Below are 11,208 nucleotides of genomic sequence, written 5' to 3' on the forward strand. Positions count from 1 at the left end.
CTCAGGAGAAAATGACTGCTTAGGTCTGGCACATCAGGTATGACTCAGCACCAGACTCGCAGCCACCTCTTCCTGACCCTCTCCTCTCCCCAGACTCTCCCCAGACTCCACAAGTCTGCACCTGCACCTGCACCTCAACCACGGGTGAGTGTTTGTATTTGAAAGGTCCTATGCACTAAGTTTGGTGAATAAAAGCAAAGACCAAAAAAAGGGGAAAGAGCTCTGCCACTGCGAGCCCCTCTCACCCCAATATGGCGTGGCTTGAGCAGCTGTCCAGGCTGCCCCCTCTCAGCTCAGTCTCTCATGGTTGTGGACTTAGATCTAGAATCCCCTGCCACCAGCAGTCTTTTGAACCTCCTTTCCACAGTCAGACACTGCGCCTGGCCCAAGGGACATGGCCTCAGTGCCATGCGGCTTTCTTCTGACCCTCTGGGATCAGAGGTCTCGCAGTTCTCTCCAGCCCAGATCCCTGATTTTACCGTTCTCCAGGCATCCTCTGCCCTTTCTGGCTGCGAATTGTCTCACCAGCTGTGACTACTTAGCCAATTTTGGGCGAATGTTACTCGTTTTAGTTGCTAGTTCTATCTGCTCTGGGACAAGGCTCAGAACAAGTCAGCCTATTCTGCCACCATTTTATGGGAAAACTCCTAACACATTCTTAATTTTACCCCTTCAAGCTGAATGGCAGGTCCTGAAAAGGCCTCAATGGAATTCAAGCTTTCACTATCTTACATCAAGTATGCAGGTTCCCTGGGAGATAGAAAACTAGCACCTATTGAACAAGGATTTTCTACCTTCCCAGGTTCCCTGGTTTCAAACTAAGTCAAACTTATTTCCTCAATGTAGCTTATGCCATGTGCCCTTCACTTGCTAAAAACAAGGTCTCGATAAAACCAATCATAAAATTGGCTCTGGAGGAGAGAGCATTGAAACAGGATTACAGTGGCCTGAGTGAAGATTTAACAAAGACATAGAGGTGTGAAAGCACATATGGAGTGGAGTCTGGAATGTAGGAGCATGTTTGTATGGAAGTATGTGTGTGGGAGATGTGCCTATGTAAACAGATATGTTATTGATTAGCCTGGAGATTTAGCAAGCTTATGAATTGGACCAGGTTTGCATTTTTGAAAAATATATTAAGGAGAAGAAAGACTAGTTTGGAAACCAATGCAGAAATAAGATACAATGGTGACATAGGCTTAATTATGATGAGAAAGTCTGGGTCAGAGAGACATTCTAGGCCTTTACTTACAAAAAAACATTGAAAAGACCTGGTTCTTCAGGCTCACAATACTCACAGACAGACTTCATTTAAAATAGAAAATTTGCAAATAAACATATATCTGTCCTGTTCTATAAAGATGAAATACTATATACCTATAGTTCCATTTACATGTGACTTCCTTTATGAAGACAAGCAGAAGTGCACTCTAGATCTGAACTACAAATATTTCTAGCTATAAATTGTCCTGTCTTAGACAGATTTAGCTGTTATTTTTAAAATGTAAAGAAGTTGCTTGATTTCTCATTTTAAATGTATGAGTGAATTTTAAGTTGATATTCATGGCATGTAAAGATTACTTGCACTTGAATAGAAATGGGAGGATATTTGGTGGTGCTGGGTAGTTTTATTCACACATCAATTTTGCACTGGAGATTTTCAGCACTTGAAGCTTCCTGGTGTTCTGTAACTGTAATACATGATATGGAAATACACTTTCAACCCAGCTGGTGTTTCTCAGTGCTTGAGTGTCAATCCATGAACCAGGAGGTCACCTTTCGATTTCTGGTCAGGGCACATGCCCAAGTTTCAGGCTTAATACCCAGTAGGGGGCGTGCAGGAGGCAGCTGATTAATGATTCTCATCATTGATGATTCCCTCTCTCTCTCTCCCTTTCTCTCTGAAATAAATACAAATATTTTAAAAAAGATATACACTTTCACAGTGAATTTTTATGAATATAATAAAAAATTTAAATATATTCAATAGGGAGCAATGATAAAACAAAACATCTAAAGGTTATCCTATAATTTTTGTTTAGTAGGTTCCAATCAGGTTTTGGGTCTTGATGCAATCCTAATAAAAGTTATCACAATCTTATTATTAAATGATACTGAAATTTACTTGGCTACATATTTCAAGTTTTGATTAACAAAATAATTGTCATAATAAATTCCTTAATAATTTTAATATTAGTGGAGCTATAGAATTCTCCTATTCTTTATTCTATAACTGAATCCTAACATTAATGCCAATAATAATCGCAAAATATAGATATTTCTGGTGGCTCACAAACAGAATGATGATAGTAGCCTCATTTTCAAGAATTAATTATTTTAATGAACATGTTTTCATAATTTGTAGACTCTAGTGACATCAGGGAATATTGTGCTTCTAGTTCAAAGGTTACAAACAAAAATACCCATGTGGGCCAGGGAGGTCGTTTAACTGTGTAAAATGGATCAAAGGCTTACTAACACTGGATGAAGATGGTGATAAAGTAGCAAGTGCAGTCCCCACAGAAAGGCATTTAATTAAAAACATTAAAAAATTTTATGGACATACAAAACATGTCTCATGGCCAACCCAACTTTGTGGACATCCAATTGAATTAATTAGCTATTTCAGTGGGGAAGAAAGTTAGTCTGTCTTTATCATGTTCAGGCTGCCCTACTTCACATTTAACACCCACATTTTTGGAATCATGGGAAATCTCTGATAACAATTCATCACATCTAAAGACTATACGATATGATGATTTGCCTCAGGCATTTTTGACCCTAAGAATATTGAAATTAATAGGCAGATTTGAAACAGGTACAAAAAGGTCTAATTAAATGGTTATTTTTAAAAAGTATTTTACTTTATTCTATTCAATCGGTAGCATGTATTATCTTTCCTTCAACTAAAGTGTGGCATCATTGACTTAATATATGTATGAATATATTTTTCTTCTAGATTAGGGGGGAAGTAAATTTTACTATAATAATTCAGATAGGAATTATTTTAGGCTTGCAGGTCATATGATCTCTCTGACAATTCCTAAATTCTCACATTGTAGTGCAAAGGTAGCCACAGACAATTCACAAACAATAAAGTTACTCTGTCTATGGGTTACAAGATGTGCTTAACAAAATAATTGTCATAATGCATTATAAATTGAATATTATTGGAGTGATACAGTTCTTTCATTCTGCACAATTATTCTGAGACTCATCCCACATTATAGCTGGCATAATTTTTTATAAATATATTTTTACTGATTTTCAGAGAGGGAGAGGAAGAGAGAGAGACATCAATGATGAGAGAGAAATATTAGTTGGCTGCTTCCTGCATGCCTCCCCATTGGGGATCCAGCCTGCAACCCAAACATGTGCCCTGACCTGGAATCAAACAATGACCTCCTGGTTCATAGGTCAACGCTCAACCACTGAGCCACATCGGCTGGGCAACAAGATCCTTTTTAAGTAATTATTTTATTTATGGTTATTTTTAGTGAATAATTGAAATAAAAATATAATACTCCTAATGCAATAAAAACTGAGAGAATTATATGTAAATATTCACTTTATAGTTGGTAAAATATATAAAACATTGATGAACCCAAGCAGAAGCTCATTTAGAAATTTTTATTGGCACTAGGTGTTAAATTTACAGATGTTGTGGAATCAAAGTTGTCCATACACAGTGAGGCACTCATGGTGAATTCTGACTGATGTTAAAATGAGAGAGACACCAGCCAAGTGAGTAGTAAATAGAAAGTTGTCTAATCCTCTTCGTCCCCTGATTCCTCCTCTTTGGGTTTGGAGAGGAGTTTTATTACTCGGTCTATAGGAGTCTTCACAGACTCATATTTCCATCCCTTCCTTAAAAACATCTTCTCAATCACAGTTGGCATCTTGTAGCCCTTGCTTACAATGAAATCTTTGAAGGCAATTGGTCCATAAAGTTCATCAATAATGTCTGGTTCAAGATGCCTTCTATAGCACCAATAATCCTTGTCACGGACGACTTTAGGGTCGGGCAAAGGCGCGTCATTGACCAACTTTTTCCAGATTTTGGGGTCCAGGTACCATGCTCCATACCTTATCTTCTCCCGTTTGGGTTTATAAGGGTCGTGTGGTTTTCGGAGTTTCCTTTCCCAGTTATCTTCCTGCAGGGAGAATTTTCTCTGCTTTAAACCATCTAGCTGTTTGCAGGGCCTTATATTCAAAGGAAGCTGGCTTATTTTCTTTATTTTGACTGTATTATGGAGGAGTGGGCCCTCAAAGTCAATTTCAAACTTTTTCACGATGGCCTCTTCATCAATGCCAAGGTCTCCAAAATTATCATCAACCCATTTGCAGAATTCATGAATTATTTTTCTTGGGTTTTGGGAAGGAGGAACTTTGGGGATAACCGTTGTGCCTGATTCTTTTGTCTCTTCCTCAGGAAACAAACTGAATAAATATGACTGGAGACACTCTTTGGTCGTTTTCACTTGTTCTTTTTCCTCAGGTTCCAGGTTGACTTCCTCAGGAGGTTCCTGGTTCTCCGCCTCTGTAGGTTCCAGGTTGAAATTCCAGGGAGTTTCTGGGTTGAACTTCCAGGGAGATTCCGCGTTGACTGCCTGAGGAGGTTCCTGTTTGACTGCCTCAGGAGGTTCCAGGTTGACTGCCTCGGGAGGTTCCAGGTTCACTGCCTGGGGCGCTTCCAGGTTGACCTCCTCAGGATGTTTTTCACACAGGTGTGTGGGGGTCTTCTTTCTTTCCTTGGTGCCCTCACAATAAGCCCATGTGTCCTCCAGCTCCCTGTCAGGATCTAGCACTTCCAGCACCTTGAGGAGGAGGTCTGGAGGGAGATCCTCCTCCAGATCCGGGCAGTCCGCCAAGAAATGCTTGTTCAGGTTGGCTTCAATGTTCTCTACGAAGGCCTTCCGTGCTCGCTGGGCTGGCGAGAGCTTGGAACACAGGTCCGCTCCCCTGGGCGGCTTCCTGTGAATCTTTTTGGGCGGAGGGCGGGGAATCCTATGAGCAATCATGGGGAGAAAGCCCTCCCGAGGGCCACGCGTGATCATGTCTTCAGGAGAGGGACAGCCCGTTCTGAAGTCGTCCGCCCCCTCCTTCACAAACACCCACCGCCGGCTGTCCATGGAGGTGGGGCACTTCCCAAGCCTGTCCTTGTGCCTGGAGAAACAGCAGGAAGGCAACCTGTCCCTGTCCTTGAACCAGGGCTTACATTTCAGGCCCAGGGCCACGGGTTCCAGCGGCGGCGGCCCTAGCAGCCACTTCTTGTTGGGCTCTGGCGCTAAGAGCCTCTTGTCCAGCTTGGGCCCTGACACCCAGCGCTTGATCAGCCCCGACTCCAAGAGCGCCTTCCTCCTCAGGTCCGACTTTAACAGCCACCCCTTGTGGGGCTCCGGTAAGGGCCACTGACTGCCCGCCATGGCGCCCTTGGCCCAGGGCGACCAGGGGCCTCAGTGGTTTGTTGTCCCAGCCGCCCAGTCGCTAGGAGACCATTGCCAGGTGCGGCACATTCTTCCCTCTCTGGAGGCGGCTCGGCACGCGCCCCTGCACAGCCTGCACTGTCCCGGGCTGGGCCGCCAGGTTGCATTCTTGTTTGTGGTAGAGAACTGTTCCCCTGCATGGGCACACCACAGTTTAGCTACCCATTCATCTTGTGATGGACTTTTGCAGTGATTCCGGTTTGAGGCTGTTTGGAAATCAAGGGGCCACGAATATTTCACGTGTTCACATCTTTGTACACGTACTTTCATTTCTCTTGGGTAAATTATAGCTAGGAATTGATAGGCGGGAGCTTCTGAGAGGTGCAATTTTCCTTATGTACTCTCAGCCCTCAGGTTTTGATATTTGCCCAAATATGGGTGAGGTGAGTGAGGCATTGGGTATAAAACTTGAGGTGGCGCCCCTCCCCCCCAAAAAATACCCCTCAGAAATCAAGACCCATTATCTTTTAAGGTAACATTTTCAACAATAATCAGAAAAACAGTGCCACATTAAAGCCCGAGGGCAAAGGGTAGATCAGTGCTCCTACTACTGATCCTGTATTTAAAACCCATGTGTTGTTCACCACTGATTTTCTTTTTACAAATAGTATTTGCCTTTTTTGGATACTGTTATGTTGCTTGGAAAGAGTTTGATTCTTTGGGGTCCTTTTTAAGATTTGATTGAAATAAACGGAGCAGTTCCCTGTGATAGTACATGGCTAAATAATGTTAATCATGTTGTATGGTTGACTGTTCCTCACTACTGCAGCAAGACCCTTCCAGGTAAATTATTCAATGCCTGTGCATCTAGAGGTTTTCTGGTCTGGCTGACAGTAAAGTCGCTATTGCAGGCCCTGTGTGAGTATCAGTTATCAAGAATCCTTTTCAGTGGTTTCTTTCCTGGCTTCTAATAATGTATCCACACACGAGCTGATCAGTAATCCCCCGAATCACTCGTGTGGGGTGAAAGATTCTGGGGTTCCCTCTCTTTCTCTCATTTTCCTCTCTGGTTGTCTGTCTTGAGAACTCTACCCACCTTGTTCTCTACAGTGTCTTAGCTCCATCTCCTCTACATAGCGAGACTGCTGGTCTTTGCCTGGGTTTCGCCTCCCTGAACTGTGGCCTAGAAACTCAAGGAATGTGGAGCAATCATAGGACTTGCCCCATTTATTTCCTGTCTGTGAGGAATCAGTCTCTGCTTCCTGATTTCCAGTGTCTTTCAAAATTGTATCTCATTTTCTTCCCTTTTTTTCAGGTATTCCAGGGCATAAATCTGATCCCTGTTACTCTACTTTGGCCAGAACAGAAAATATAATTTACTTTTTTTGTTTTGTCTCCATGTATTTGTGAGTCTGCCTTTTCAAAGTTCACCGAAGACTTCTAAGCCATCAAATACCTTATTAAGTTCTTGCTGTTCTCCATGATTAGAAATTGCAGATCACACCCACATTGTTGAAACAAATGCCTCTCTTACAATCCTTACCAATCTATTTTTCTTTTTTCCCTATTACTCAGGATACTCATCTACTTTAAAATCTTAACCTACATCACTTAAAATAAATACTAAATTCCCTAGCATATAACATTAGGTGTTTTACCATTTCAATGCAGCATGGCTTTTATTTTTTGTCAAAGCCAATAATACTCTAATACACAAATTACAGATTAGATGTAATTCTTCAACCATGGCAGCAACTTGAATCTTTTCTTAACATACATTTTTCATTCATTGAGTTATTCAGCACACATTTTGTATGAGGTAGTGTGCCGGATTCTCAAACTTATTTCAATTAAAGATACAAACATTATATTTTCTCTATAATAAAATTCCCATCAATCTTTGCCATATGAATTATTTCAAAAGTTTTATTCAGTCTTCACCCTTGAAGTACATTCTTTCTGAGTAAGTGTTAAGTGATGTAGGTTAAGATTGCATATCAATGAAATAGAATTAAATATATTAATACAGTTAAGATGACTTAAGATTGTTGGTAGAAGTTAAAATATGAAGCAAAGGAATAAAAAATCAGTGACCATGATTCAATGGGAACTCGGTCTATTCCAGCAATCATTGCTTGTAAATTAGTATTATTACTACTATTATTACTATTATTATTTCCTGCAGTATGAAGCACAGGGAAAATATCTCCATTTAAGCTCAAGAACGGTGACATTTTCATAGGAAAAAAGATAATTAGCCTAAAGGTAATGCCCAGTATATTCAAACTCCTTTGAAAGTTCACTATTGTCCCCCTTTGTCATATGACATATACTTTTTCCAAAGAGGAAAGATAGATGTACAACAGTAATTACATGTACCCATTATTAAAATTATCAATTGAAATGTAATGTATGAGCATCAGGTGTTCCAAGTTATGTTTCCAGAGTTCACTTCACTCTTAAATACAAGAGATTACATTAATCTATGCAAATCAGCCTCTTCCAAGGATCCATCCTACTCTGGCTATGGCAGTTAACATTAGGAATTATGGCTATTGAAAATGGGCCTGCTGGAGTTGTTTAGCATCTCCCAAAACAAATATTCCTGAAGATTGATCATTGATGTAGAATGCTTATCTTTCTCAATTGTCCCATTTTCCTTCTTAAATACAGAGCATGTGAAGGTTGTTTCTTAAAAGTAGTTGTTACCATAACTTTGATCACTTATAATAAGCACATTTAAAACATTTCTGATACCTTGTAATGCATAAAACTTTTTCAACATCAAATTATTCCACTAAAATCCCCTTTATGTTTTCGCATTTAAAAAATCAAAATGACATTGTTTCTGCATCTATTTTGTTCATCAGTTTATTGTCTTCATAAGATTCCACATATGAATGAGATCATGTGATACTTATCTTTCTCTGACTGTTTTATTTCACTTAGCATAATACTCTCCAGGTCCACCCACGATGTTGCAAATAGTAAGAGTTTTTTGTTTTTTTTTTAGCCGCATAATATTCTATTGTGTAAATGTACCACAGCTTTTTTATCCACTCATCTGCTGATGGGCACTTGAATCAAATGGCAGTTCCATATTTAATTTTTTGAGGAAACTCCATAATGGCTTCACCAGTCTGCATTCCCACCAGCAGTGTACTAGGCATCCCATTTCTCCACATCCTCGCCAACATATTCTGTGAAGCATCTTGTCTGTAATCTCACAGAATAAGAACATGGCTGTGATGGAATATGAACTTATTTCTGCCTACTCCAAAGGTTCTGCTTTTAATATTCATCTTAAGTATGTTTTGATTGATTTCAGAGAGAAGAAGGGAGAGGTAAAGAGAGATAGGAGCATCAATGATGAGAGAGAATAACTGATTGACTGGCTGCCTCCTGCATGCCACCCTGAAGGGATCAAGCCACAATCCAGTCATGTGACCTGACAGGGAATTAAACCTTTTTGATGGGTTGAGGCTTAACTAATGAGACATGCTGACCCAGTGCTCCTAATACTCATTAGACTATCAGAGATTTTAAAAAAAGTCCTTTGTCTTTATTAAACTACATGTTCCTAGAGCAAAATTCTTCAAAGGTTCTATTACTCCTTATCCTATATAATAAAATAGTAATATGCAAATTAATCATCACTCCGCTACACCCACAAGCCACGCCCACCAACCAATCAGGAGTGAATATGCAAATAAACCCAAACAAGATGGCTATGGCCACAGAGAGCAGGAGGGAGGCTTGGGTTTCCCCGGTGATGGAGGAAGCCAAGCTTTCCGCCTGCCCTTGCCAGCCCAGGCCTCCACTCAAAGCTACAAAGTTTCAATGATAGAATATACATAAACCCAAACAGAAATGGTGGCAGCCACAGAGCTGGAAAGAGCAGGAGGTTGACCCTGGTGATGGAGGAAGCCAAGCTTTCCGCACACCCTGGTCGGCCCAGGCCTCTGTTTAAGGCTACAAAGCTTTAATTATAGAAGATACATAAATCCTCCCCAAAATGGCTGCTGCTATGGAACAAGCAGAAGGCTTGGCTCCACTCCAGGCTACAAAGTTTCAATTGTAGAAGATAAATATACCCCAGATACCAGGGCCTCCGCTTGGGTCCCCAGGGGGCATGGCCGGCCTGCAAACCACCACAGGCCCCTCACCCAGGCCACCTCACACCCCAAGGGAACCCCCACCCTGATCCGGGACACCCTTCAGGGCAAACCAGCTGGCCCCCTCCCGTGCACCAGGCCTCTACCCTATCTAATAAAAGAATAATATGCAGATTGACCATCACTCCAACACACAAGATGGCTGCCCCCATGTGGTCAAAGATCCTGCCCCCATGTGGACACAAGATGGCCACCACAAGATGGCCAGCAGGGGAGGGCAGTTGGGAGGGACCAGGCCTGCAAGGGAGGGCAGTTGTGGATGATCAGGGCAGCAGAGGAGGGCAGTTGGGAGGGACCAGGCCTGCAAGGGAGGGCAGTTGGGGGTGATCAAGCCTGCAGGGGAGGGCAGTTAAGGGTGACCAAGCCATCAGAGGAGGGAAGTTGGAGGCAACCAGGCCTGCAGGGAAAGGCAGTTGGGAGGGACCCAGGCCTGCAGGGGAGGGCAGTTAGGGGTGACCAGGCCTTCAGGGGAGGGCAGTTAGGGGCAAACATGCTGGCAGGGGAGCAGTTAGGCATCAATCAGGCTGGCAGGAGAGTGGTTAGGGGGTGATCAGGCTGGCAGTCAGAAGCGGTTAGGGGCAATCAGGAAGGCAGGCAGGCGAGCAGTTGGGAGCCAGCAGTCCTGGATTGTGAGAGGGATGTCTGACTGCCCGTTTAGGCCCGATCCTACCGGGATAGGGCTTAAACGGGCAGTTGGACATCCCTCGAGGGGTCCCAGATTGGAGATGGTGCAGGCTGGGCTGAGGGACACCCCCCTTCCCCGTGCACGAATTTTGTGCACCGGGCCTCTAGTGTCACAATATAATGCAATTGATTCTTACAATATTTGTTTGGGTTTCTTTATGTTGTGAACCTCAAAAACAAAAGAAAAAGTTAAAGACTGTCGACAGGCTTTAAAAATTTCACGGGGCTATGCTAACACAATTAAATATATTAGGCTCTTCTGACTTTCCTCTCCTAAAAAGTACAGATTTGAGGTCAGGTGATGTTTCCTACTTTCTCTGGTGTTAAAAAATTCAAATGGATCAAGCACTGTTTCTGTTTGTTTCTGTATGACGACTACTACTAATGCATGTAATTACAGCAGCAGAGAACGCCACATAATTTCTCCATGAAAGTTTATTTCGCTGGACATAGCCATCACCAAAGCCAAGAGGAAGCTTTAATGATGACTTATTTTGCACATACACTTTTTCATCTTAGTCAACAGGTAATATTGAGTCAAATGTAATTGAAAGCTATCACACAGGATAACTGCCATTACAACTTTTTTGCCTTGGCTTCTTTGTGACTTTTTAGCACTCTGCTTTCTCCTTCTCCCCCTCCTCCTCTTCCACAAATATATGCTGTGCATAATTCTGTGATGCTTGTGGTATTAGGCACTTGTGCAAAGTTACCCTTTAATTCTCACCAAAAGTTGAGTTGGATGATATGGTTACCATTTCATAGATGAGGAGACATGTTCTCGGAAATGCAGGGTCACATAACCAAATGTGGAAAAGCAAATTTTCTGGACCTGAACAATGACTGTGTAAGAATGAATGCTGCTGCACATACTCCCAAGCTTGAATGGAGACCCACAGAAACTTCATAATCCTGATCCAGAG

General features: G+C 42.1%; 1 protein-coding gene across 1 annotated transcript; it reads right to left on the reverse strand.

Annotated features, from left to right (window-relative positions):
• Positions 1-3,767: 3,767 nt before the first annotated feature.
• On the reverse strand, positions 3,768-5,426 carry LOC308239555 (protein FAM47E-like; the record flags this gene model as incomplete). Its single annotated transcript, XM_080652327.1, has 1 exon — positions 3,768-5,426. The coding sequence occupies one exon, from the start codon at positions 5,424-5,426 to the stop codon at positions 3,768-3,770; it is 1,659 nt and encodes a 552-aa protein (XP_080508453.1).
• Positions 5,427-11,208: the final 5,782 nt, after the last annotated feature.

This window comes from Plecotus auritus (genome assembly GCF_963455305.1).
Source record: "Plecotus auritus genome assembly, chromosome: X".
Lineage (NCBI taxonomy): Eukaryota > Metazoa > Chordata > Mammalia > Chiroptera > Vespertilionidae > Plecotus > Plecotus auritus.